Source organism: Anser anser, assembly GCF_964211835.1.
Source record: "Anser anser genome assembly, contig: HAP1_SCAFFOLD_103, whole genome shotgun sequence".
In the NCBI taxonomy this organism is placed as follows: domain Eukaryota; kingdom Metazoa; phylum Chordata; class Aves; order Anseriformes; family Anatidae; genus Anser; species Anser anser.
Window position 1 is genome coordinate 105,745 of NW_028154081.1, and position 27,380 is coordinate 133,124.

Consider the following 27,380-nt stretch of genomic DNA (forward strand, 5'->3'; position numbering starts at 1 on the left):
GCATAGAGAGCCATTGTGTTTTCAGCGGTGCCCAGTGCCAGGTCAAGAGGCAACAGGCACAAACTTAAACGTGAGGCTCTGTCTGAGCATCAGGAAATGCTTTTGCACTGTGCGGCTGATGGAGCCCTGGCACGGGTTGCCCGGAGAGGCTGTGGAGTCTCCCTCTTTGGAGGTCTTCAAGAGCTGACTTGACATGGTCCTGGGCAACCTGCTCGGGGTGGCCCTGCTTGAGCGGGGGGGTAGACCAGGCGATCTCTAGAGGTCACTTCCAACCTTAACCATTCTGTGGTTCTGTGAGTCTCACTTGTGTTTTTACATGCTGCGTGGTCTGCTTCCTGTCTTCACATCGTGTGATAAGCACAGTGTGGTTATATGAGGGGTTTAACCTGGGAAGAAAAAAAGTCACACCAAAGGAAGTTTTTGACTGATATTTGAAGTTGGGTGGTGCAAATAAACAGTTTACTTTTTCAGTGTAATGTTTAGATCTGTTACAGTTTAAATCAGATCTTTATCTTTTAAGACAAAGATTTGCAGCCAACTTTAATCTTGGGGGAAGGGAGGAAGCAAGAGAGAAGTAAAACTAGTTCCTGGTTATGATTGTATACACTGATTTTAAGATGGTACACTTAGACCATCGTGAAACTCTGAGGTCTGTGTTGTTACTGAAAATGCTTTCTGTACCACAAGCCTTTTCTTGAGTTCTGTTTCCCTGATTACTGCTTCGGAGGCCTTAGCAGTCCTGGCATCATCCGTCTTGACCTTTTACAAGTACGGAGTTCTTTTATTGCTCGTGCAACAAGCACGTGCAAGATGCACTGAGGCCCAAGGTAAACTTCATTAAACTCCGAATGTATTCTCTTCTTTATGGCTTGAACTCCCAGTGACTGCATGTTTCTCTGTCATCAGAATATATTGATTGTATCATCAGTGTAGCCTTGGGACATAAAATACATGCCTCCTTAGCTGAGAATTGACCATTGTAACACTTAAAATGCTAATTTTTCAGGCACAAAAGAGAGCGAAAGCTAGACAAGAAACTGTGTGGTCCCACGCTACCTTGAGTACCTCAGCGTGGTGCATCTTGGAGGCAGTGGAGAAGCTGTCAACCGCTTTGTTGGTAAATAGCACTTCTTTTAATCTGTTTTTGCTTCATGTGTTTATAAAACTTAGTAAATGTGCCATCAAAGGATAAAGATAAAACTATTCTTCCTTACGCTGTGGCCGGTTTAATTTATTGCGCTATTTTTTCAACAGGATGCTAAAAGAATGACATCTCTTTTGCCGCTGTGTTGTGTAAGTTGACCATGAACCCCCACATTTTTGTTGCAGGGAACCCTCTCTCTCAGGAAAAAAAAATTGCCCTCTAATAGTTATGCTTTGTTTTTTCCCTTAGCCTCCGGACATAGATAAACCGGATATTACTGACTTCCAGTCCAAACGAAGAAAGGTAAGAACCAATAATGTCTTAAGCTGAGGTAGATAACTTTTTCAATGCTTTATCACTATTAGAAAAATTTTCTCAAACCTCAGTGACAACATAGACATCAAATCAAGTTAATATTGGCATGTATCCACAGTAGATGATGGGCTGTGAAGATTACTCAGGTTAAGAATTATGTTATCTTTGTAAGTTGAGAGCAACAACTCTAGAACACACCAAGTCGTTTTATCTTGTCCCCCAACTTGGGGTGAAGCTGCATATTAAAATTCCTGTTGAGGCAAGTTTGCTCTTGAAGAAATGATCACAAATAGAAAAATACTGATTGAGTGGTCATATAGACTTTGTACAGACTTCCGTGTTCATTCGGGCACAGAAAACTAGTTTTTGTGCTTTTTATCACCATTCAAAGTAAAGAGGAGGAAAATTGTTAATTTCCGACGCTATAAATCTTACGCTCCTAAATTCCTATTTGGAGGTAGCACAGAACTGGTGAGAATGCTGTGGTAAAGCATGATTTCCTTTCATTTTGTTTAAAAAATGAAAACTAGTCATCTTTTTTTGATGACTTTAGTTAGGGGTATCATTAAATTGCAAAACTGTACCAGGCACAATAGCTCTTGGTGTATTAAATGCCTAACTGGGGGAATTAATATTTTTCATTTTTACCTTTAAAACCAGCGATGAACCATCGTTGGAGTCTGATAAATTTTCCATAAAATTAAATGGGCATCTCTTTCTGCGAAAACATCTGTGTTTCCAGTATCAGTCTGAGTGTACAAATGACCACTTGTTAAGTGTATGGGCTTCTTAGGCTGGAAATCAAAGTGGACAGTAATACTGGTTGCTTATTGCTTTTAACTCTTTCAATCTCTGTATTGTTTAGCCAGCACAATCTCCATTTGGTAAAGTTCTAAAATGAATGTAGCAGCAACTGCTTAGTTTTTAGGGGGGTAGAGGTTTTTTTTTTTCTTTTTCTTTTCTGACGCTATAAATCTTAACGCTCCTAAATTCCTATTTGGAGGTAGCACAGAACTGGTGATAATGCTGTGGTAAAGCATGATTTCCTTTCATTTTCTTTAAAAAATGAAAACTAGTCATCTTTTTTTGACGACTTTAGTTAGGGGTATCCTTGGGCTTATTAAATTGCAAAACCCTTAAATGACCACTTGAAGATCAGGTGACTGAAGGAAATAACAAGATGTGCAAACTTTTCATCTTCTGTTCTAATGAGAAAAGGGACAGTGTCTCAAGAAGTTTCTGTGCCAATTCCTTGATTGGATGGATGTATAATTAAGTTTACAATCACTTCAGAGTTTACAAACATCTCAGATTTCCTGGACCATCTTTTCACCATCTGCCAAATTACAAGGGCATGGAGAAGTGAAGTATATCATAAATATTATCCAAATAACTAAAACCAAATCTGGTGTGAATTCTCAGTTATATTATAGCAATACACCTGTGATAAGGCATTAAGAAAGATCTGCCAGATTTGCAACAGAGAGCCTGAAATTGTCAGCCACTAAATGAATGTTGCACGCAGCTGTCAGTGGGTGAAAGGAGATAGATTGTCTATTCATAATACTAGAATTCATAATGGTGGCGGGAGAAGGGTAGCCCGTGATGAGAAGCAATTATTTGCTGAGGAGACGATCGTGTGTTTTCCTGCTAAAGTGAACATGCGGTTGACGGAACACTTGTGCACTCGGGCTAAACTTCTGCAGTGGGTAGCAGTGATGTGGTATTTTTCTTATTTCAAGGAACTGTACCAGGCAGAATAGCTCTTGGTGTATTGAATGCCTAACTGGGGGAATTAATATTTTTCTTTTTTACCTTTAAAACCAGCAATGAACCGTCGTTCACTCGAAGTAGATTTGTGAACTTACATAAAACATGTCTTATTCAAGGTTTCAAACTGAATGTAATATTTTTTAGAAAGATGTATTTTTATATACTTTAGAGAGAGTGTGAATCCTATTACTAAGAGCTGGGAGATACTGTGAAATTAAAGCTGCAGCGTAAACAAAAATTTCCTGTTGGTATTGATTTGAACAATAGCATGCTTCCTAAGACTGTATTTTCTGATCCTTAAGACCGCAGGCGGAGCCATCGGTAAATCTTGTAGCCTTTAGGGTTTGTTTTCTGTCTGACAGTTCAGTTAAGTCAGTTTTGCAGAACACGCAGTGGTCTGTGTTAAAAATTAACTCTGGTCTGTGAAAATGCTTTGAAAAGGGAAGTCAAACCCACTACTTGAAGTGCATCTAATGCACATGTAAAGCATTGGATCATATTTTAATGAATGAGATTATTGTAAGACTGACAAGTTGGTTTTTTTGAGTGTGTTCTATTGTTTGTGTAACTTTGAAGAGGGAAAATGTAGGGAATGTGAAGCCCAGAAGCCTGTATAATTAGTTGCTTAACACTTCGAATGTTAAATTAATGAATTAAGCTACTGAAAAAAAAAAATCACAGTGTGGGCAGAGGAAAAGATAGGAGCATATTCTAGGAACATGGGTTATTTTAATTATGGTAGCATGAATTATTTTGTCTATGAAGCTAACTGCCAAATTTTGAAACGGAATTCAGTCAGACTTTGGCTACTTATATATAGCTTTATGGATTTTGTTACTGGTTTTCTGGTGATTTCCCTCTACAAGTTGAACGGTCTTCAGAATTTTCAAATCGTATTCACTGAGTGCCAAGACCGATGGGGGGAGGTTTATAGTTCTGTAATTTGTTTTCATCAATAAATATTGGAATTAATTTGGGTGGACGTAAGGATAAATTGATTGCTGTTTCCCTTTCAAAGCTGGAATCCCAGAATGCATTCCAGCCTCCACCTGTTAAGAGACTTGTGACACCAACGGTAAACCGTCAACCGATGCGTTATACGCGGTATTCTGAACCATCACCGACTTCAACTACTCAGTCCAGCAAAATTTGCCAGAGAGGAGACACAAAGTACCAAGTGAGTACATTTTTGAGTCCTTATGTGCCTGTTTTTTTTTTCCAGTCTTGGAATGTTTCTCAAACCAATTGTTATCCTATCTTTGCAAAAAGTACTGATAGTATGTTTGAGGCGAGCTTTAAGGCAGTGGGAACCATTGTGAAATAGATTGAGCTTTTATGGATTTAATTCTGTTTTTGAAACACTCAGTGTCTTGTGGTTGTTTTCACGATGTCATGATGTGCTATTGAGTCATCCTGTTCTCAGTGAAAGAATATTAAAAGACAGAAATGTTTTCCTTTTATATTCTCATGTACACAAAGCTGTCACTGATGAAACATGCTCGTGTTCTGTGTAAACTATTCCAGGTGAGCTATGTGCTCCAAGTGAGAGTTCTGACAATGTGCTGAGTTATCAGTTTTGATTGCTTTGGAGTAGATGGAGTCTGATAAATTTTCCATAAAATTAAATGGGCATCTCTTTCTGCGAAAACATCTGTGTTTCCAGTATCAGTCTGAGTGTACAAATGACCACGTGTTAAGTGTATGGGCTTTTTAGGCTGGAAATCAAAGTGGACAGTAATACTGGTTGCTTATTGCTTTTAACTCTTTCAATCTCTGTGTTGTTTAGCCAGCACAATCTCCATTTGGTAAAGTTCTAAAATGAATGTAGCAGCAACTGCTTAGTTTTTAGGGGGGTAGAGTTTTTTTTTTTCTTGTTTGTTGATAAATGATAGAAAACAGAAAAGTATGTCCCTTTTACGGGGTTGGCAAACACAAGTTTTGATGAAAACTCTCCCCCCCACACACACAATTTTTGTCATTTTGTTTAAAATAATTACTTTCTTTGTTAGAGGATTTGACAAATTTGATTTAGTGTTCTATCAGTTTGTCCTCAATGCTGAGTGAAGCAGTGATGCTTACTTTAGCCCCAAAATTTAACTGAACTGTACCCACAATGCTGAATTAGGGAACAACGTTAAGTAGGTGAGGTGTATTCAGGGCTATAAAATTAAAAATAAATAAATAAAATAAAAACCACAAAAAAACACATGAAGTGGTTGTTGGTACTTTGTGTATTCTGTACATATTCAGCTAAGTCTTGAACTAAACTTAACTTGCAGGGGATGAGAGAGAAGACTTTGCCTGCAGAACAGCGAGCAGAACCATCTGAAAGGTATGACATCTATTAATTTAAAACTTACTTGAAGAAAGAAAGAAATCTCCTTTTTCAGTACGGTCTGCACCTGAAAGGTGGTGACAGTTCTCAGTAAAAGGAATGGGAAATCCAATGAAAATTTTGTATTTTGAGGCAGCTGCAAAGTCTGGATTGTGTTTGAAGATCAATATAACTTTGAGAAAATTGTTGTTTTTATGAAAGGAAGGAAGATGAGCAAGAATAAAAGTACTGATACACCGCTTTTTATCCCAAGTTTATCTTCTGAGAAGGATACGAAGATGGGAAACGAAGCACGTTATAATGCTGTATCCACAGAAAGGATCTTTGCTATTGGAGGCCTTATTTTTTCCTTCTACAGGAAATATGGCTCATTTTGTAGTTTAACTAAATCTGTAGCGTTACAAATTTTGCTTTGACAGATATTTCATGGTTTATAACTCAGTTTACTTATAACAAAATAATTTGTCCCTCTTAATGTTCCCTAGGGGAAAAGCTATTAGTTTTAGCTATTTAATTGCTTGCAGTTTGAAAGCTCTGTCCTAATGGGATGATTCTTTCTGAAGCATTCTTTAGAAGGTGAAGTAGGCGAAGTGAGTTACAGTTCAGGAGGATGTTTATTGATGTGTTTTTTTCTTTATTTTTTAAGCAAAAACATGGAGGAAGATTTATGATTTATTATTCATTTTTTTAATACTCCTTTCATGATGAAGTTAATTGTCTGCTTTGAGTTCACATGAAGACCATGTGTTCTTTAGAATCATTTGAGGCCAAATGCTAACTCATCTCTAAAATAAAAAAAATCCAGCAGAATTAATTGAATTTCTTCTTGAGGAGACTGCTTTGTGTTATACTGCTTTCTTGGTTTAGGTCAAATGAGTTATCCTCCAGATAATATTGATGGCTTTTCCTTCTGGGCAAATGGTGTTTTGGGTAATAATGCTTGAGTTAAGGGACTTTGCACTCGGTTTTTAGGGAGTCGCTCTTTTCAAAGAACAGTAGCAGGGAATTTTGTTGACTCTATGCTCATCTGCCAAGCAATTCTTAGGTGACCATGGGCATTCTTTGGCTTGCAGAAAGAACTCAACACTTTGTTTTGGCATCTAAAAGTTGGACTTCACAACAACCACCTTTTTAGGGGTGGAAGCGACTGGCTTTAAGGTTCTGGTACAGGTGCAATCAGGTGCTGGGTTTTAATTATGTTTTTTTCAAACTGTTCTAAATTGTCTCTGTTAGAACTCCTTTCTACTTCTCCATTTAGGAAGGAGATACAGAAAACTCACACTGCTTTTGATTTCGTTCACAAAGTTTATTGCAGTGCCCTACCTTTTGTTTGTAGAGTAGGTAGTGGTGGTAGTGTTTTTTGTGATGCTGGTCTCTGTTGGGTGCCATGTTCTGGAGCAGGAGCACCACACTGATCTGCTGGCAAGAGTCCCTTTGGACAGTTGAGTTGGAATACTCAGTAAATCTCTGGCCCACCAATGCTATATATCTATGCGTGTGTGTGTATATATATATATATTTTATATCCTGAGTCCAATTGTAGATTAGACTTGCTTGAAGGCTGACAACTGTCTTTGCCCCCTTGAAGCTCACAGGTGTTAACAGAAAGAGGAATATGGGCTGTTAGGGGCAAGCGATAGTTGTCTGAATGAAGATCTATTTTGATGTAAGACTTTTTTCAGAATTCTAATGGATTGACAGTTTGGATTAGAGAAAAGTCTGAGCATCTGCCTTAGGGATCTGTCTTCCTCTATGCAGTTACAGTGCTAAGCAGGCTGTTGTCAAGTATTTGACAAGTTTAGACCAGTTCTCCTCCTCAGTATTGTGGGAGTTTGACCTGGTGTCTTCCAGTGCGATCTAATGCACTTTTGTACTGACTGACTGATTGGCTGCAAGATAAGCTTTGAGGTCACGGTTTTTCCAGGCATACTTCATTTTCTTGCCATAGTACTTTTGTTAGAGTTATTCCCTATTCCACTTCTGGTTTGGGTTATTTTTTCCCCATTTGCTCTTGGATTAGGATATCTTTCTGGTTTTGAGCTAGGCTTTTTTAAGTACCAGAAAAACGCCTTTGTATGCCTTACAAAAGGGATCTGTATTCATGTCTGAAAAGACTTCTGGAATGTTGGCATACCCAAACACCTCTGCTGTTCCTGCTGATGGCCACATGAAAGCCAGAGCTGCTTCTGAAGCTTAGGCCATATTACCTTGCCACACAAGTCTAAGGCGTCCCTATTCTATCAGAGCTGTTGGCAGTGTTTCCCATGTGTATGTGTGCATATGTGCACTCTTTCTGTATTTTTGTGAGCTGTTCTTTTATATCCCTGCAAAAGATACACGTGCATCGCAGAATCAGAGAACCAGTCCTATTTAAAGGAAGCACTGGAAAATAACAATCTAAATCAGCTCTTCTATTTCAGGTCTTCTGGCTTAGTCATTGTTCCCATGTGAACGGTGCACTTATGTATGTCCTTTTCATTGCTGCTGTTAATAAAGTTTTTCCTATTTAGAACATCAAGTATTTACCAGCGTTTAGCAACTTGTGAGACAGCTTTAGTTTTTTTCTGATCAGCAGGTTTCAATTCTAGGACTAATAACAGCTCTAATATCTTGAAAAAAAATTTGGCTGGTGATTTTTTTTTCTCTTGTTTCCCCCAACTTCTGTACTGTCGTGTGCTAGCAATGTGACCAGCTACAAATTCAGTACTGCTGCGTCCAATGGTCTGTCTTCAGGAGTGAGTAGCTGTCCTGGTTCCAGTTAGGACAGAGTTAAGTAGCTCATAGTAGCTGGTAGGGTGCTATGTTTTGGATTAGGATGAGAAGAGCGCTGATAACATGCTGATGTTTTAATTGTTGCAGAGCAGTGTTTACACCAGGCCAAGGACTTTTCGGCTTCTTGCTCTGTCCTGCCAGCGAGCAGGCTGGGGGTGCAGCAGGAGCTGGGAGGGGACAGACCCAGGACAGCTGACCCAAACTGGCCAAAGGGGTATTCCATACCATCTGACGTCATGCTAAACAATACATAGGGGTGGCTGGCCGGGGTGGGGGGGCCGGCTGCTCGGGAATAGGCTGGGCATCGGTCAGCGGGTGGTGAGCAATTGCATTGTGCATCACTTGTTTTCTTACACATTATTATTGTTAATACTATTACCATTATCACTATTATTATTATTATTGTTATTATTATTTTCCTGTCTTAATAAACCGTCTTTATCTCAACTCACAGGCTTCACTTTCCCGTTTCTCTCCCCCCATCCCAGAGAGGGAGGGGGGAGGGTGAGCGAACGGCTGTGTGGTGTTTAGCTGCCAGCCGGGTTAAACCACAACAGTAGCGGAGGCGGCAAAATGAGAAGGGAAAGAGGAATACACTATTTATCAAGAGCTGTACAAGAACAGGTAAGTGACTCTTAAATTAATTGCTGTCACTGAGCTTACTGAAGTAACTAGCTAAGTGTGTCAGTTTTATTGCATCATAGTAAATTATAACAATACCGCTTTATTTTTGCATTGTTTTTGTTTTCTTGTGGGTTTCAGAGCAGGCTCCAATTGATTTCCTGTGTTTGAATACCTGAACTTTGCTTATGTAATTTTGAAATTTTTAATTCTCTTACCTTGGAGATTCTTCAAACTATAACATTTCTCGTTAGCAATTGAATGAATGAGTCCTAAGAAGAGAAGTAATGTTTTGGTGAAGGTTTGTATAGTTTTTCTACAGGAATGATACTTGAAACGAGTGCCAAGTATAAAAAGAAAAAAAAAAGCTTAATTTTTGGTTTCATATTTAAGTCATACAGAAAGATACAGGCCAAGAGTTTGAAAGAGTAGTAGAAGACAGCATTCTGCATGTCTGCTAACGATGACTCAGTTTTTGATACTCACCAAACTCATTGTGAGAGAGTTTTTTTCTCATTTTAATAGGAAAAATCTATTCCATAAAACTATGACCATGAATATTCAGATTAATTTTTCTTTTATTGGATGTTATATAAGCTGCCTGTAAGTTAATTTAAGTATTTACGTTAATATTAAGTATTTAATTAATATTAAGTTAATATTAAGTATTTAAGTTAATTTAAGTTTCAAATCATTAAATGGGACTTCAGGATGATGCAATATAAAGAAATCGTAAACACTGTTGTTTATTCCTGTAACACAAATAAAATAATGGTCCAAATATCAAAAGTTCCATAAACTTTTCAAATCAAAACTGTGAAACAGATGTAAGCTACAGGATGCACTGAATATCAGTAGTACCAACTTACATCCCTGCCTAGTCATTTCTAAGTAGATCATGATAGTACTGTACAAATTTTGGTCAGATTTCCTATGCCATTTAAAACATAACTCATCCAATCTTAGTAATCAAATAAAGTAAGTGGCAGGGATGAAAATTGAAGTTGTTAAGAGGCTGTTTTCTGATTTTTATATTTGCATCCTGATACATGGTATAGACTGTATTTACCAGAACACAATCTTCAGTGCTGCTAGTCTGACTTTCTTTGGTGCTTTTTGTGTTTAGTTTGGTTGTTGAACCTACCTGCTTCTTTAAACATTACCTTTTTCCACGTTCACTGCTGTAGTGACTTTAGAAACTTTGGCAGCTATCCTGCCTAATTTTGCAAGAGGAACACTTTCTCACTTGTCTTGAGAGTGTACTCTTAATTGAAGCCATGCGAGGGTAGTTAGAAAGGATGATGCTTCTCTAGAGCTTTGATGACTAAAGTACAGAGAAGAAAGAAAAAAAATGTGATCTGTGCATCTCTGTTCCGCACAGGTTTTGAGTTAACTTTCAGTGTTCTTGCTGTACAGTTGTTGAATAGAGTATAATGTGGAAGCAGGCCTGCCATAAATTAAAATGACGTGGTAGACAGAGGTGGGGAGATCGGGATTTCTTCTGGAAACTTGCTTTCTCTTAATTTGTATGGATTTTTGTTCTATTTAATTTTGTTAATAAATTGGGTGGGATGGGGTGAGAAAGTAGTATGTCTTGTATAAGAAAAATTAAAATTTGCAACTTTAGGAAGTGGAGGAACCAGTGCTACCGAAAATACCCCTACCCATCAGTGCTGCATCGCTGCCTCAGTTCAATTCCAGTTTCGTTGGTAGTAGCGCTGTCTCAGCGTCACCGAGCGCTGTTTCAACAGCAGCAATGAGCACGGCAACTCCAGCAGCTGCGACGGGCATGGCAAATCCATCAGAGGTGGAGGGCATGACAGATCCATCGGAGGTGGAGGACTTGACAGATCTATCAGAGGAGGAGGTGGAGGACATGATATATACAACGGCGACGTCAGGCATAACGTGTTCAACAGTGCCCTCAGGCTTGACATATCCAATAATGGCGGCGGGCATGCCATACCTGCTGATGACAAAGGACATATCAAGGTCAACAGCGGCAACGACAAGCGTGGCAAATTCAACGGAGGCGGCAGGCATGGCAGATGCAGCAGCGACGGCGGCGGGCAAGGTAAATCTTTATGCTATAAATAATGTTTACAATGAGTATACTGCTTTATTGCGAGTTGACTTTTTCTGTGGTGCTCATGAAACTAACAAATATTAGTTTCTACGCAGCTGAATGAATTGGGGTTGTATGCCAGTTTGGGGAAAAAGGCATAAATGTTTTGATTCTGCTTCTCTCAGTCTTAGAGCCTGCCAACTCCCATTTAACGTGATTGTATAACTGCTTCAAATGCTGTGGAAGTCTGCGGGGGAAGGGGGGTGTGGACTTTATGCCAAGTTATTTATAGTGGTTTGGGCAGGGGTAGAGTTAATTTTCTTCGTAGTAGATGATGCTGTGTTGCAGATTTGTGAGCAAAACAGTGTTGGTAAGGCACTGGTGTTTTAGCTGTTGCTGAGCAGTGCTTACACAGTGACAAGTCCTTTTCTGTTTCTCACGCTGCCCTGCCAGCGAGGAGGTCGGGGATGCACAAGAGGCTGGGAGGGCACTCAGCCAGGACAGCGGAGCCCAGAGGACCGAAGGGATATTCCACACCATTTAGCATCGTGCTCAGCAATAAATGCTGGGGGAAAGAAGGGGAAGGAGTGGGGAGTATGTACAGGGTTATGGCATTTGTCTTTCCAGGTAGCCATTACATGCGATGAGTCATTAATGCTACCTCAAATTTAACAACTTTACTTCTTTACTTCCGGTTCTTTTCCCTGTTCCACTTGGAGGGAGTGAGCGAGTGGCTGTGTGGTGCTTAGTTGCCTGCAATGGTTAAACCACAACTTTATTTAAGTTATTAAATTAGAGGTAACGTGGTCATATAAGCCTCACATAGAATGAGCCTAGGGTGCAATAATTGGCATATTATTGCAATAAAATAAACATTAATCTGTTCCAGAGTACTTGAAATATTTTTTGTACGGTTTGAAGTAGACAGCTGCTTTAACATGTTGAGGTGTTTGCTGAAGTTCTTGGAGTATCATTGGGCTGAGTTTGCCGTTCTTCAGCTTCCTGGCTTGCTTTTCCGTGCATTTAGACCTAAGTAGCATCTCCAGCTTTTCCTCTCAGTTTCTGGAATTTGGTTTTGAAGATATTGTCCTATACCCACTTGGAAACTTCCCTGTGTTTTATTATTACTTTTATCTGCAAAATAACTCAAACATCAGGTTTTTCGACGTCACTGCGGGACTTCTGTTGGGTAGTGAATTCAGGTAGTTGTTGCTCTTAAATATAAACCTTTAATTCTTTTGAAAATACAGATACAACCAACAAGTACTGTTAGCAGTCCTGAGTTCGCGTTTTCATCTCCAGTTGTGAAATCTACTGAGGCAGAAGTGCTACCTACGTCTTCTGTAAGTAAAATAATAAAGGAGCTTGACTTTTTTTCTTAGGCATTTAGTAGGCTGTTGCAGAACACTAAAGCAGAATCTGCCTTGATGGAGAAAAGTATGTAGGCTTCTGGCTTATAATTTGTCATTCAGCATGCGTGCTACAAATGTGAAGAGCAGCTTTCAGATTTGGTTTTGTGTGTGCATTCGATTGGAGTTCCTGTGGCTTGAGAATCTGAAAAACCTCTCTTGTTCATAGCAGATTGGGTTTACATTTAGTGTTCCCGTTGTAAAATCGGCAGAACTTTCTGGACCCAGTGGTACTCCAGTGACGCCCTTTCTTACCCTAGGTAACTGAAACTTTAGCACTTCAGATCTGAAGTGCTGATTTTCCTTTTTTTCTTTATTAAATCTTCAATCTGTCCTGTCTGCGCATGCTAGCAATTCCAGGCAGTGTTGGACTTCTGCAGTATTTTTCCAGTGACAGATCTGCTTTTATAATTTTTGTTTTGTTTTGTTGCTTTTTGTTTTGCTTGTAATCATAAAGCATTGCAAAGTAAGTAGAATTTGTGAAGATTCTTATGTGAGAAGCATGAAAGCTGGAAATTCTTGTTTCTAACAAAAGTGAGTATAATCTGCTCTAACTAGGTCACATTGTGAAAGCTGTTTTTGTTTTCTTTTGTTTCAAAAGACACCACCACCTCAACCAACATCAACACACAGAAAGAGGAGGTCAAAGATTTTGCTGGTGGTCCCTTCACCACTGCCCACGTATTAAAGGAAGGAAGCGTCTTAGACGTTCTAAAAAATCCTGGTGAGATAATGAACTCCTTTTAAAAAGATGCTGCAAAAAATACGCTAGCATTTTTTATTAAAAAAAAACCAACACACGACTTATGGTTAATAGAGTATCTGCTATAAATATGAATGTAGGAGAGCATTACATTAAGCGCTGCGTTTGTTAGGGTGCATCTGCCCCCTTCTATTCTAAGTGGTGTTTGTTGCTGGAAGTAAAACTGCAAGATGAAAAGCAGATGGGTTGCATCTCCTTTACGTGTTAGGATGTAATTGTAAATGAGGTACTAAGAGAATTAGCCAGATAATCGGTGTTTCATTTTAAGTAAATACAATTTGTGGAATTGAAAAGGAAATGTTTGTAAAGCTCAACACTCCTGTCCCACCTTCAGCCCAGGTGAAGAAAGAATAGGAAAGAGCTTCAGTTCCAAATACATGGCGAAAGCTGCGAATCTTTGGGCCTTAGCTTACAATGGCTCCTGTGGATTAAAATTTAAACTGCAAACAGAAGTGGAGTGTTTTACGTTAAAAACCCTTTTCTGAATTTTGTTTTTAAGCAATTGCAATTGTTTTCAACAGTTTCATAAAGTGTGTCTGTGGAAAAGATATCTTTTAAGAAAAAGGGCTTTATTGAATTTGATCTTTTCCCAAAAGTCTTCTTCTAACTTACATACTTGTTAAGAAGGCAGCACATTTCTCTGTTGGAAAGAGCTAAGTGAGAGAAAATACATTGTGCATTTTGTTTAAGGAAAGACCTCTGAGTGAAGTGACATTCACTTTCTTTATCGGTTTAAAAGAAGCAGAATCTAAATCCACATTGTTCAAAGACTTCATTTTTGATTAAAAAAAACCAACAAACAAACCACAAAACAACTATGTTCAAGGTAGATTTACAAGCAACTTGAGCTGCTGTTTAAGATGCATTTCCTTTAGTCTTTCTGTATTAGTAGCTTGTCTTTTCTGTTAAAATTGCCACCTTTTAAATAAGGAGTTGTCCTAATTATAGAAAATTAGACAGTTGTTCAATTGTCTTGAGTTTTTATTATTTAATTAATATTCAGCATCTGTGGGAAAATACCGTATGGATTGCTGCTCCGAGTACAAACTTCTGTACAGTTACTGGAGTAGATTTGAGTCATCTGCTACGGAAGGAGGAGCTTTAGAAATCTGATTCGATTGGGCATCGCGTCTTAATCAAATTGTATTATTTCCATTCCACGTTGGACTGTCAGATTTCAGTCAGCTACTGTCTGTTTGTACTTGTATCGACCAGTGAAAATGTTGATTTAAAGCTTGCTTGGAAACAAAGAGTTAAATGAAGCTTTAACGAAATGTTCTGTTGTGACCCAGTGCAGCAGATGAAATTTCATCCGTTTAGATAAGATTTCTGGGGACTTCCTGTTGCGCTCGGTCTGAATGTCTAGTTGTAACCATTGGCACCTGAGTTGAAATTTTTGCCCTCTAGTAAAGTCACTTAGTTACATGTAGTGAGGTGCTGCGCTAACAGGAAGACTTTTTTTTCTTGCTTCCTAGACTTTGGATTGTTGAAAACACGCTCTTCTACGTCTGCGCAACCTACAACAAGCACAGTGGTTTATACTAGGCCTGCAATAACAACTTTTTCTGCAGGTAAAGAGACTTCTAAACAAGCATCGTACTGGCAATCTGATACATGTGACCCTTTTCTGCAAAACAAAGACATAAAGGACAAATGTGTAACTTGTCAAGCTACTAAAGCGTCAACAGTTGAGAGTATGAAACAGACAGTAAGTTCAAGTCAATGCGACACCTCAAAGCCAGCAGCGCCCCCAGCAGGGATGCTGGGCTTTGGAGACAAATTCAAAACAGTACCTGGAACATGGGATTGTGATACATGTCTTGTCCAAAACAAACCGGAAGCTACAAAATGTATAGCATGTGAGACACCAAAACCTGGAACGGGAGTAATGCCTGCTCTGACATGACCAGTGGTCACAGACAGCTCGGTGACAGTGACATCCTCCTCGAGCAGCACTGACACAACAGCCACTCTGGGCTTTGGAGACAAATTTAAGAAGGCGAAAGGCTCTTGGGACTGTGGAATATGCCTTGTACCAAATAAGACGGAAGATAACAAATGTGTAGCCTGTCAGTCTGAGAAACCAGGTATGGTCCTTTTTTTCCTGTTGTTTCCATCCTAGCCTCTGTGAATCTTGTACAGAATAAAAGTACGTTGCATATATGGAATATTTTAAGCAACACGATTCCCAGGTACGGTTGATGGGTTAGCGGCTGTCTGCAGGATTGGTTTACAGGCACTTCAGAGGTCTCAGCCCAGGTTCCAGCCTGTCGCATAAATTGAACTGATTGTGAAATGTATTAGTACGGAGCTGGATCAATGCAGATACCCCCGGCTTTGCAGCTGGTGAGGGAAGATGGCTGAAGTGGGTGACTTAATTTAAAAACAACATAGTGATTTTTCACTGGCGAAAATGAGAACTCCATAGAAAGAGTTAAAAATTAGTGTTTTTCTCTTTCAAAAAATAAGTAAAAAAAATTACAGAATGTGTCCAAAATGCCTCTACTCACCGTTTGTATGTAATTGAGGGGAGATGTGAAGCCAGATTTCAAGACAGTGTAGTCTTAACTAGTCTTAAGCTAAAGCAGAGAGATGCCTATGAAGGTCAGTGGTAGGCTTCAAGAAAGCGAGTGACCCGCTGGGTAACTTCTTCAGGGCAGTACTGGGTTGTTTCCCATTGTGTGTGACCGTAATTGATTTTGAGCGTGGTTGTATTGTTTTTAAAATACGATTCTAATTCTAACTTTGACTCTAAATGTCATTTAACATGCCATTACATCGAAAAACACCTGTGCAAATATATCGTGGAAGAAACAAATTAAGATGGACTAGACCGGGCTTTTGTAATCATCCTGTGCGGTAAGACTGAAATTTCATGAGGTAAGATAATGGATTTCAGACAGAGTTGATTCTCTTGGACTTCCAACCTCTGAGCGGTCAGTCGGCATCTTTGTCTGAGGCTCTTGCCATTGCAAGGAGGAATTTTGGAAATGAGGGGTTTACTGTGACCATGGTGCAGTGAATTGCACGGTTACGTTGCACTTGTCAAGAGGAAGAGCGATGCAAGTAATACTAGGATAAAAGTTTTCTGCGTGTGCTGTGGAAGGGAAGAGCCATTCTTGTCTTTCCGGTTTTGAATTTGAAGCGTTATCTTCTGCTTCTCTCTTAAAAGGCACCTTTTTTTTAAAAGGCACCTGTCAGGCCTCTTTATGGAGGTTACACTGTGGTCAACAGCAGCAGAAGCTTGTGTGCTGAACAGAGTTGTGTGTTGTTTGGAAGCTTTGAGTTCCACTCTGTTTTTTTTGTTTGTTTGTTTGTTTCTTTGTGGGTTTTTGGTGGCTTTTATTTTTTTCAGGGGCGGGGGGGGGGGGGGAGTTGCGGAGTAGTTTTGAACATTTCTGTGGGATTTGACAAATCAAATTTAAAAGTTAATGTTCATTTTATAGTTCATGTTCAAACAGGATGGTTAACTGTCTTGTTTGTCTCACAGAGGGTCCAACACCTGTGACCAGTAGCAGTGCATCTGCATTTTCTGCTCCTTCTGGAGAATTTCTGGATTTAGACAAATTCAAGAAGCCTGAAGGAAGCTGGGATTGGGAGACCTGCTTGGTTCAAAACAAAGCAGAGGCCACGAAGTGTGTAGCCTGTGAAAGTGCAAAGCCAAGCACCAAAGCAGAGCTCAAAGGTAATCCTTAATGATTAAAACGAGGATGCATATTCTGTGATTTATTTTTTGGTTTGCTCTGATTTTTTTTATTTTCTTACCTGTTAAGCACAATTATTTTTTCCTTTGAGGTGTGGCAAAATTATTCGTTTTTCCTGTAGGAATATTGCCTAGATAACATCTGTTTCCACACTTTTCCCCAAGAATAAGTTTATCCTTTTTAGAGAAAAGCTTTCATTAATGACGTGCTTGTTCTTTACATGCCCTACACGTTGTTCATTTGGAGTTCAGACTAAAAACATGATCTTTCAAAGAAGTTCGTATACTTTTTAAAGCCAGGTGGTGGGCAGAAAACACAATTGTGAAAAGTTTTATGTAGAGAGGAAGCATGGGGTTTTCTTGTTTGTTTTACTGTTGGTGGGTTGTTTTTTAAACAGTTTTGACTGGAAAGATCAGGACTAGAATGTAGTTCAAACCTTCATGTACTTCAGGTAAACAGAATATCTTTTGTCTTCACTTGTGCGCTTATGTCCATCAAGTAAGACCTCTGAAACCATACTAGAAAAAATCTGCGGGATTTGATATGTTCATGTACTAGAGCTTTAGAAAAAGTTTAATTCCTATATGCAGCATGTCTTCTGTCCTGGTTATTGATACGTACGCAATTAGTAGCAATCCCTTTTTTGATCTCAACACTAGGTTTAGACAAAAAATTGCGACACCTTAAGGAACCTGTCCTGCATCTCATACAAGCACAGAAGTTGCAGTGTCTCAATGCTAGCAGTACAGTTGGTGGTAAAATCTTTAGTAGGGTGAAATAGAGGCCTCACACTTTTCAGAGAAAAAAAGAGATGAGAGAGAGTATCTTATTCCCACGTACTTGCAACTATGCTGCAGAGTGTACTGCTGTTACTCTAGTGCTACAAAGGTCCAAAAATCACTGAACAGTTATTAGCCAGTTTTGTATTCCTTTAATTTGTTGAAAGACTGCAGTAGAGGATTGAAGTTTTTATTGAGGATCACTGTGTGGAAAAATTCTGATTGTTAAATGTCTTTGTATGACTTAAGAACCGCGTTTTGGAGTACAGAATTCAGTATTAATTCCAGAAGGGGTAAGGGGAAGGACATTAGCTAGTAATCCCGAACAAAAGCAGTGTATAGAGCTATACTGATTTTAATCGCAGTATTCTTACAGTTGGTCTGTTACTGAACAGATATGTTTTGGGGAGATATGGTGGCCAGGGAGGCGTGTGTGTTTGTGTGCTTCCTCTTCTAGTTAAGGTTCTGGGGTTTGGTTTAGTCAGGAAAATTCGATGAGGCACCTTGTGTAAAAGGAAATGTTAACCAGCATTTTTCAACACGGTGTAGTCCCTTAAAAGTGTCATAGATGAAAAGAGGCCATAAACGCTGGGGGAAAAAGTTAGTGGGAAACTGAGAGCAGGATCACATTCAGTAGTGAGAGAGCAGCAGCCTAGGGAAAGCTGATGAATGACTGTAACAGATAGTTCTATTTTAAGTGTAAAACAACACTCAGTACTTTATAATGGTGGTCTTACCAGAGGGTTCTTCTCCATGGCTCCTAAAAGCACGTCTTGAAGGCATTCGAGTGCAGTGAACTTAAGCTGTAAGAGTTGGGCTGGTAAGCTTGGCCTGATTTGAAGCTGTAGGCACGGGGCTATAATTTCTGAACAGGCTACAAAAGAAACTGTACCACTGTGCTTTTCAGTGCTCCGTTTAGCAAAGCCATCAAATTGTTGCAGGCAATTGATGTTGTTCTTCTAAGAGCACCTGAAAGATATTTTTGTTTGAAGAGTTCAGAGGTACCGGTTAATACTGGTTCAGATAATTACAGCCAGCTCTTGGTGTTTGTGACCAATAAAGTTTGTGGCTCCAAAAGGAGTGGGTTAGTGCTAACTGATTAACTGCTGTATATGCAGAAATATGGAATCTGATTACTTACGCAGAGAGCACTTAAAATGTATTGTTTTGCTGGCTCTCAGTGAGTTGCATCTTAATGCTACCAAGGAATAAGCTTTTTGCTTCTGGCCCAAGTTTTTTAATTTGGTGAAAGCCTTTTCTGTGCACGTGCACATGCCAGAGAGGTTGCTTAAGTAATAGAAGCTATAGTAGCTGCTATCTTCTGTTTTTTGTAGAAGACAGAAACTGAATTCGTTAGCTTTGTAACTGTTATGCATACCAGAATTGGTTTTCTCCCTTTTGAAAATAGTAGAGGGTATGCCTATGACAGATTTGGTGAGCAAGGTGATCAGATGAGGGCACTGCAAGACTGCCAGAACGCACCAGGTCTGGGGGGAAAAGGAATCCGGCTGAGCATAGGAATTTCTAAAAGGTAACCAAGGAGTTGTGCATTGATACAGTTATTCTAAATAATCAGATTCTTGTAGCTCTGCCTTTGGAAAGTCTGTGGCCCTTGCTGTAGTGGCTGCACACAGGATGCAGTCTACAAAACCAGAAATGCAGAAGTCCTATGTTTTGACTCCCTGGATTCATCAACCTGCTTCAGGATGGCTGGGGGAATCCAACTGTTAAGTCTAGCCAGACAGCGCAACTTGGGCTTAGCTGCCATTGTAACCAGCCTTGTTTCTCAACAGTAGCAAAGCTGAATGCATTGGTAAATATTTTCAGGTTTGGGCCTGCATAAGGTAGAAGGGACAACAAGTGGTTTTATATGCTAGGGAGTTCTTGTTCTTAGAGCTTTCCCTCTAGTTTGAGAGAAGCACATAACTAGTTTTACAGTGGGTTGACAGGAAAGAAGTGGGGGGGAAAAATGGGAACGCAGGGAGAAAGCCAAAGGCGTTATTACTAGAACAGGTTTAGAATGCTATTCTTTGCTTTTCATGAGCTTAGGGCAATGGGGAGTTTAAAGCTTAGCACTTCCTGAGAGGGTTTCTTACTCTACCGGCTCAGTTCTATCACTTATTTAAGGCAATTCAGGTCTCTGAACGGTTAAAGAATTGATACCAAATTTGATGAACTTTGATCCAGGATACTGACAAAACAGGACTTCATATAAACAATTTCAGTATGTTCATGAGGTTAGCTTGTGTGTTCTGTTAAATAGTAAAAAATGACACTTCTGTTTCTGTTTACCTAGCATAATTCTGCAAATGTTGCCTCCTTCTGCTTTAGAATGGAAATGCTCTTCTCCAAGAGAGCACTGTCCAAACTTCTTTGCCAAAATTTTTTGATTAAATTAATATTGTTTTATTTTGAAAACAAGAATAAGCCACAAACATGTTTTCTTGCTTCGGCTATCCAGAAGAACGTCAACAGTATTTTCAGATTTTCCTTCCCTACACAACTGTATGTAGGAAGAGTGCAGTTGGAAGCAGAAGACCTAAGATGATGTATCTTCTGTTTGTTTACTACAGTAACAAGACAATGGATTACCTCTTTATTAGAACTTGTGTAGCTTTGCAGTATTGAAACAAATGTAGGTATTAAAATACACATCAGTAATACGTTTCTGAATGGCTGAGTACCGTGCTCTCTTAGCATTGAAATACCCAGCCATTGGATTAGTTTGTCCCTCATGTTTGCTTAGTTTGGAAGCTATTTCAGAATGCCTTCAGCTTGTATTCTTCCCCAAAAGCATAGAACTCACTTCTCTGCATCCCCAATTCAAGTCAGAGAAACTGGGCACTGCAACCACAGGAGGTCTGCCTGTACAGAATCAGTGAAGACAAGTCTAAACAGCGGATTTTTTTGAATATGCAGCTGGGTTATCTGAATGTTCTTTATGCAGTGTACCTCAGTTTTAGTACAGATAGCACTTGTCTTGGTTCTTGTCATTAGTCTGAAGCTGCCCCTGAGAAAATCTTGAAAGGGAAAGTAGTGAAAGCTAATCAGCTGGCCCTTTCTTCTTAAGAACCAGTGTATTTTGTAATTCTCCCACTAATAATAAGGCGTCACGCTGGAGAATCGCGATTGTGTTGTTAAGCAAGACTGACTTCACCTGAGCGGTATAGTTGGCAGCTGTTGAATGTTTAATGGACTTTAAACAAACAAAAAAACTGAGCAGGTGGAGGTAGACATGGCAAACTGACAGGCAGCGTCAGATGCTTCTTTGAAATGGATAATCTGACTCCATTCACTTCTTTCTGGAAATAAGATCTAGTAATTAACCAAACAAAAGATAGAAGGGTTAAGACTGCATCTTTAAAGCAGCTGTGCTTGATAAATGTCTCTGGTCTTAAATCAATCTTTAGCAAAGCACAGAGACTTAGCAGCAGCTTGCTTATGCCAACGCTAAAAATACTTGATGTGTACAGGTAACCATGTCAAGGCTCTGGAGTTAATCCATGAGAACAATTCCTTCTGGTATTGGCAAAGGTGAGGATGCTTGCTTCTATAGAAATGAGGTTTTGAGCTGTGACTTAAGCTGTCACTTAGGTGACTGTTTAGGAAAGCTTCCTTTTAAGTTTTGAAGTATGTAAGCTGACAAATTGTTTAAGTTCAGAACTGGGTTTACAGTTTCTGTTCTCTGACTGTATGCAACTTCTCATGTTTCAGACTGAAAGCAGAATTGCAGCGGTACCAGTCATACAACTATAATGCTTATTGCCAAGATTACCAGAACTACCACTCGCAGAGGAGTTACGATGCTTACGCTGACTACAACTACAGCTCCTATGCTCCCTATGACAGCATGCAAGCTGTTGGAGACTGCTCTTTAGGAGATTCTTTAATGGCTCCAGCTGTTTTTGAGGTAAAGATAGTGCACGCTTGCTGTAAAGAAAATATTTCACAGATAATATGTTGTACAGATTTGTGTGAATCAGCAAAAAGAATCCGAAGTTGAAAACATGCTTTCTGCTTAGTGTGAAGTTAAAAGAGCAGATTCCATTCAGAGGTGTTTGTATTTAAGTGCTTAAATAGTAAATCCATAGAATTAGTGATTTATACACCATTATTTGTTCACGCATACCAAAGAATGGTTTTGACAGCATAATTGCGTACGCTTCTTCTGTTCCTGTTCTTCTGATTTGCTTTGCTTAAAGCAAATTAAACAGTTGTTGTAAGTGGTCTTATCGTGGTCAATGTATTAGTTGTGACCTCCGGAGGTCCCTTCCAACCTGTACTGTAATATTGGCTTTCTTCTAAAAATAAGTAGATAAAATGCCATCTATCCTTGTAGTTGTAGGAAGAAGGAATGGGTTGAGACTGCAGCACTTTGAATCTGTGATGCTTTCTGAAATGAGTTATGATTAAACTTAGCCTTTTCTGTCTTTCAGGAATCTTCAGTTATGACTGCAATCGGTGATGACCTAATTACTGATGGTAATAAGGGTTCTGTCATTGTCACTTGAGTTTAGCCATACTTGTGCCTTTTAACAATACAAGCCAACCTCTACTGGATGAAGAACATCTTGAAAATTCAGCTGAGGTCAAACCTCTGTGGGGTTGATCTGCAATCAGCTGGGGTTTTAAAGCTGATACAGCATACACTGACCGCATCAAGTAAAACGGGACACTGTCAATGCTTCGCAGCAGGTTTCTTGTACCTGTGCCTTCATTCCCATTTGAAAATGGTCTAAGACAGAATTTTGTTCTTTGTATTGGTTCCGCTAAACAGATTTTATATTAGAAACTCAGTAATATGCAAAAGCTTTGTTCTCCACCCTGAGGTAAAAGCTTATGTTGCAGATTCCAAAAGGAGGATTCAGCTTGCACTTACAAATACGGTACAAAACATATTTGTGTCCTGGAAGGTTTGCAAAGTTCCTCACGTGGAGGCATTTTGTGTTAGTGTTTAGAAACTATCCTATGTAACGTGTATTGCCGTAGAAGTGAATTAAATGACTCTTGGGAGGGTTTCATGGCTGATTATCCGTAAACGTTATCTTTACTATCTTAAACATTGTCTTTGTCTTTATCTTGAAAGACAGTTCTAGTCCCAGCCTTCTAATATACAAATTCCCAAAAGTTGGAGTTGTGAGGCTCAAAATTTTAGAGGACTAAATACCTCACTAAAATTAGTAGATCTAATAGCTTATTACACTTAGCTTAAAATACATTTTGTTAGCCATTTCACGTGAAGTTTTTTTGTGCGCATGCCTCAGATTTGATACTTGGACTTACCAGGCTTTTATTTTCAGATCCACAGCTCTACTTGGATGTTGATGAAATGAACAGACAATTCACGGAGACAAGCGAAGAACTCTACGATTCACTCATGAATTGTCACTGGCAACCTCTGGATACGGTCACTTCTGAAATCCCCTCTGCTATTTAAGCGTCTTCTAGAGCATGACCGTTATGACCAAAGTGCTAAAACTACATTTCTTCTACATTATTCTAGCTCATAAGTTTTAAAGCACAATGATAGGTTGGGTTTTTTTTGCTATGCTTTTGACAGTTTCTGTAATCTTTTTGTTCATCACTCCCTTCTTGGAGCATCATGAAGTCATGTAAATATTCGAGAAATGTAAAGAGGTAAATGGGGTCTAAAGATAGACTTGCCTGTGTAAATAAAAAATTTGTTTCTGCAAACCTGCCAGCAAGGGATTTTACTTGTACCTGTGTGCAGCACGTTCTCTTCCGGCTTATGGAATTTAACAAGGTAGTAAGGGTATTTCATCTGTCTTTATTTTTATATGGGCATTAGGACACAAGCAAAATCTAGCTTCCCCTTGTTTTCCTGGTTCCTTAGGTAAGCGACAAGCCAAGCCTTTCATGTGCTTGCTTAGACTGGAAGTATGTATGGGAGACACTCACAGGCCTTGCTATGGAAACACCTGTGCCCACTTTTTCCTGCAGGCTGCTGGCTCTAACTGTACTACTGATACATGCTAGGTCAGCTAAAATTGGCTTATAAATAGGGTATGTTAAGCATATGGAAGTGTAGACTTCAACTGCCATAGCTACAAACATCCCGTGGAATGAGGATGATGTCTGCTGGCACTCTCTGCATCAGCATTCAGTTTTCCCTTGCCCTTCTTACTGTTAGACTTCTCAGCTGACGCTTTACAGCGAAGAAATTGCTACAACATAATCCGTGTTCTTAAACCTAAAAAAAAAAAATCTTGGAGAAAACAACTTGCTGGTTTTCCCTCCTTGCTGGCAAGGAGAAAAATAGTCCACCAGGAACAACAAAAAAATCCTAGTAACAGCTCCTTAAGTTATACCCTCTGCTACCCTCTCTGATTGCTCTGGTCTTCCTTCATTCGTGGTAATGAAGTTTTTAAAGCTCTGGTAGAAGGATGACAGCACTCAAGTCAAAGGAGATGAGAGCAATGAGGAAAGCTTTGCTTTAAGCTAGAGCAGTCTTGCGAGTTGCTGCCTTTATGCTGTTCTTATCTTGAAGGGTACAGAGTCTTTTCCAGTCATAGGGACTCCATAACCCTATGAGTATGGAGAAATAGTTGCTAATTAACAGTGTGTATAATAAGTAAGTGAGGCTGGAAACAAAAGAATATTCCTCCAAGAAAAAAAAGGAAGCAGAAATTACTGTACTTAATAGCTGGGGAAGCTGTTAAAGCTAGTTGACACAGTTCTGGTACTGCCGTGTGTGTTTTGGGGGCAACATAAACCATAATTGCTGTGATGGCAGGTAAGAATCCAATTCTTTTTTATGGCTTAGTGTAGTCAGTGAAAGCAGTGGTCCTAAGCTGCATGCTGTTCTTAAATGTAATGCAAATTCTCTTTTGTGACTCCTCAGTACTTCCAGGTTGCTTGTAGCTGATCACCAGCAACTGCTTCTGTTAGCTATTAGCTGTTGGGTTTTTGCTAGGAATACTTTCAGTCCTGAATTGAAATGATGACATCCTGAAACAGAAGAGGCTCTTGGAGTATTGTAGGAAGCACATTCTTCCTGGTTCTAGTGCAGGTGTACACGTAGGAGGAGACAGAAGGCAAAGAACCTCACATAGGTGGAGGGGGTGAGGTGGCATCACAGTTAGAGCTGTTGCAGTTAACTCTTCCCAAAGCATGAAAGCAACGTGGCTGGGAACAGGGATTTGTTGGGTTGCTTCTTTGTGTGAGCCAGGGAGTCTTTTGAGGGGCAGATTAATAAGAATATGACACAAGGTAGAGGTGGAATAGATGAAGCAAAGAATCTGGGTGTGAAAAGGGTTGCTTGTACGTGTCTATGGAATTGTTTCAGGGGACTGAGCTGGGGCAAATTCAAGATAATAGATGCAGCCTCCTTGAATTTGGATGGCAGTGCTGAAGCTTCAAAACCTTACAAGGTTTGATGCCACTTCAATTGCAGTGCATAGCTGTGGTACTTGAGCTCAGAAGTGCAAACTGCACAGGATTTTTTTATCTATTTTCTTCAATGTGAGCAGCAAAACATCTTCCAGGAATGTGCCTGGGTGCTACGCTGCTTTGACACGGCTTGCTTTGCATCACCAAACACAGTAGTTAGGTTGCATCGAGTACTTTGTGGAAACATTCATTGTGTTGTCACCCAGAAATGGGATGCTACAGATGTGTGTTGGCCCGGCAGTATCAGTGCTGGTTTTTGGCCTTTGAGAGGTTGGTCCATAACATGTGACCTGTGTAACGAGAGGCCCACATAGATTGGTGACTTCATTAAGTCTGATGCTGTGGTGGTGTGTGACCCAAGGCCCTGAACGTCAGAAAATCAGGCTGTGGCCACCTATTTTATGCAGACTTTGCCTATTAACAAGGTCTCTACACTGTACGTTAGAGACGTGCGCCTCCTTTTCCGGACTAGATAGCGAAAATACCAGTTTTGTAGTTCAGTGAATGAGATTGGTTGGGCTGTTTGTTCTCCAGAGCTGAAAAATGTTGGGAGTGTATTCTCTTGGAGTCCACAGAAATGAAAATGATGAGAGGAAGAGAACGTTGGTTGCAGCCCGCGTGCTGCTGTTATAAAGTAGTTCTCTGATGTCTTTTTCCCTCTGCTGAGACTTATCAGCCTATCGTCCTTTCCTGTTAGGAGCGCATACCTGGCTTGGGATGGTGTGCGCAGGGCAGATTCTTTACCGTAAGAGCACAGTGAATGCCAGACTTCTTCCTGTACTGCCGTGTTAACCGTGAGTCACAAATTCAGGAAGCAGTGATTGCATCGGAACTGCTAGAATGCTTTGCGGAGTCTTTTTACTGGGTAAACTTCACAGCTGCAGTTACAACTTCCAGCCTGTGTTAGCTGAACACATCGTACTGGTGCCCGCCATCAGTTTGACAAAGATGGGATTGCAGTAGGAACTTGCTTTCTTCCTTCTTTTTAATTAAACAAGTCTTTGAAGCAACTTTTCCAACACCGCCATACTTCACTTCTTCCAGTTATTTTCTGTTTTACTTAGCTGAAATGTTTTTTTTTTCTTCCAAGCTTGAGGAAGTTTTCTACAAGAATGTCCCGTAATGATTTCATAAACTCTTTTCGTTGTACCTAGCTGCAACAGAGAGTGGGGGGAAGACTGATCAAATGGTGATGATCGCTGTCATTCTGCTGGACACGCAGATACTTGCCTTTCGTTTTGGCTCATTTCTAATACCAATTAACTTCAGTGCCTCGCGTTAATAGACACCGTTTGACTGCATCGGCAAATGTTTCTGAGTCGTGAGTGTCATTAAAGGCCTGTCACCCTATGGAAATCCTTCTAAATAAGAAAAATGGCATTCAAATAAATAAATAAAGCAGCGTTTGAACTTATGAGCAAACCTAGCGTAGCTGCCTTTGACGCTGATCTGGAGGAGAAAAATCACGTTATCACACTACTATGGTTGCCTTAATAGGTTTGGTGTACATGAGGGAGGGAAGTATTATGTGATGTTTGCCTAGCTATTACATGGCCGATGCAGGAGGGGTTTTAGTCAGTTCCCTGAGCACGTATTGTTGCAGAAGTCGGTGATTTCACTGCCCAATGTCTGTTATTAAGGGCACGATTCATGTCCCGTTATCGTTTTTATTCTTTATTTATGTGTTTATTTTCTGGGGCGGCGATCTGTCACGATGCCCATCGTTCCCCTGCCGTGGGGTAGAATTTAGCGTGACGACTGCCTCCCGGACCAACGGGGCCACGAATCCGGCCTAAAACACTGCTTGTGCGTTGGTTGTCGGCGTGGGGGCTGTTGGTTGTCGGTGCGGGGGTATCGGTTGTCGGTGCGGGGCTTTTCTGACGAGCACTGTGGGCTCGGGGCGCCGTCCCACGCCCGGCGCGGTGCTGCGGCACACCAGCGGTCGGCGCCACGGCGCGGGGAGGCTCTGGAGGTGACTCCTAGCCCCGTGCTTACGGTGGCCGGGCCGGGGTTCATTATGGCGGCCGGGTCCTGAGGGCGGGAGCGGGAGGGCGGCGGGACCGGGACGGGACCGGGGCGGGGCGAGGAACGGGAGCGGCAGCGGGAGGGGGGGGCGCGCGTTCCCGTGAGGGGAGGGGGCGCGCGAGGGAGGGAGGGGGAGGGTGTGAGAAACACTCCGTAGCCAATAACTTGGGCTCAGGCGAGGAGCTCGGCGAAGCAGGAATTTATTCGCGATCGCAGTGGCGGGCGTCCCGTCCGTGCGAGGACTACCGCACACCAAATTTCCCTG

General features: G+C 40.4%; 2 protein-coding genes across 2 annotated transcripts; both read left to right on the forward strand.

Annotated features, from left to right (window-relative positions):
- Positions 1-934: 934 nt before the first annotated feature.
- Positions 935-8,329, forward strand: LOC310890838 (nuclear pore complex protein Nup153-like; the record flags this gene model as incomplete). The annotated part of the gene is made up of 6 exons (XM_083853157.1): positions 935-1,117; positions 1,255-1,293; positions 1,394-1,447; positions 4,251-4,409; positions 5,512-5,564; positions 8,248-8,329. Exons 1-6 carry the CDS (start codon positions 992-994, stop codon positions 8,327-8,329), a joined length of 513 nt encoding a protein of 170 aa, XP_083709283.1. The 5' UTR covers positions 935-991.
- A 307-nt stretch (positions 8,330-8,636) lies between these two features.
- Positions 8,637-23,369, forward strand: LOC310890839 (uncharacterized protein). The gene is made up of 7 exons (XM_083853158.1): positions 8,637-8,657; positions 8,794-8,963; positions 10,588-11,034; positions 12,276-12,368; positions 21,342-21,590; positions 22,117-22,162; positions 22,981-23,369. The coding sequence occupies exons 2-7, from the start codon at positions 8,913-8,915 to the stop codon at positions 23,115-23,117; spliced, it is 1,023 nt and encodes a 340-aa protein (XP_083709284.1). The 5' UTR covers positions 8,637-8,657; positions 8,794-8,912; the 3' UTR covers positions 23,118-23,369.
- The last annotated feature ends 4,011 nt before the right edge of the window (positions 23,370-27,380 follow it).

Coding starts and splice junctions, on each gene's coding strand:
- LOC310890839 (XM_083853158.1), top strand. CDS start 8,913: ATGAGAAGGGAAAGAGGAATACACTATTTATCAAGAGCTGTACAAGAA. Junction 8,964..10,587: donor CAAGAGCTGTACAAGAACAG/GTAAGTGACTCT, acceptor TTGCAACTTTAG/GAAGTGGAGGAACCAGTGCT. Junction 12,369..21,341: donor AAGTGCTACCTACGTCTTCT/GTAAGTAAAATA, acceptor GTTTAAGTTCAG/AACTGGGTTTACAGTTTCTG.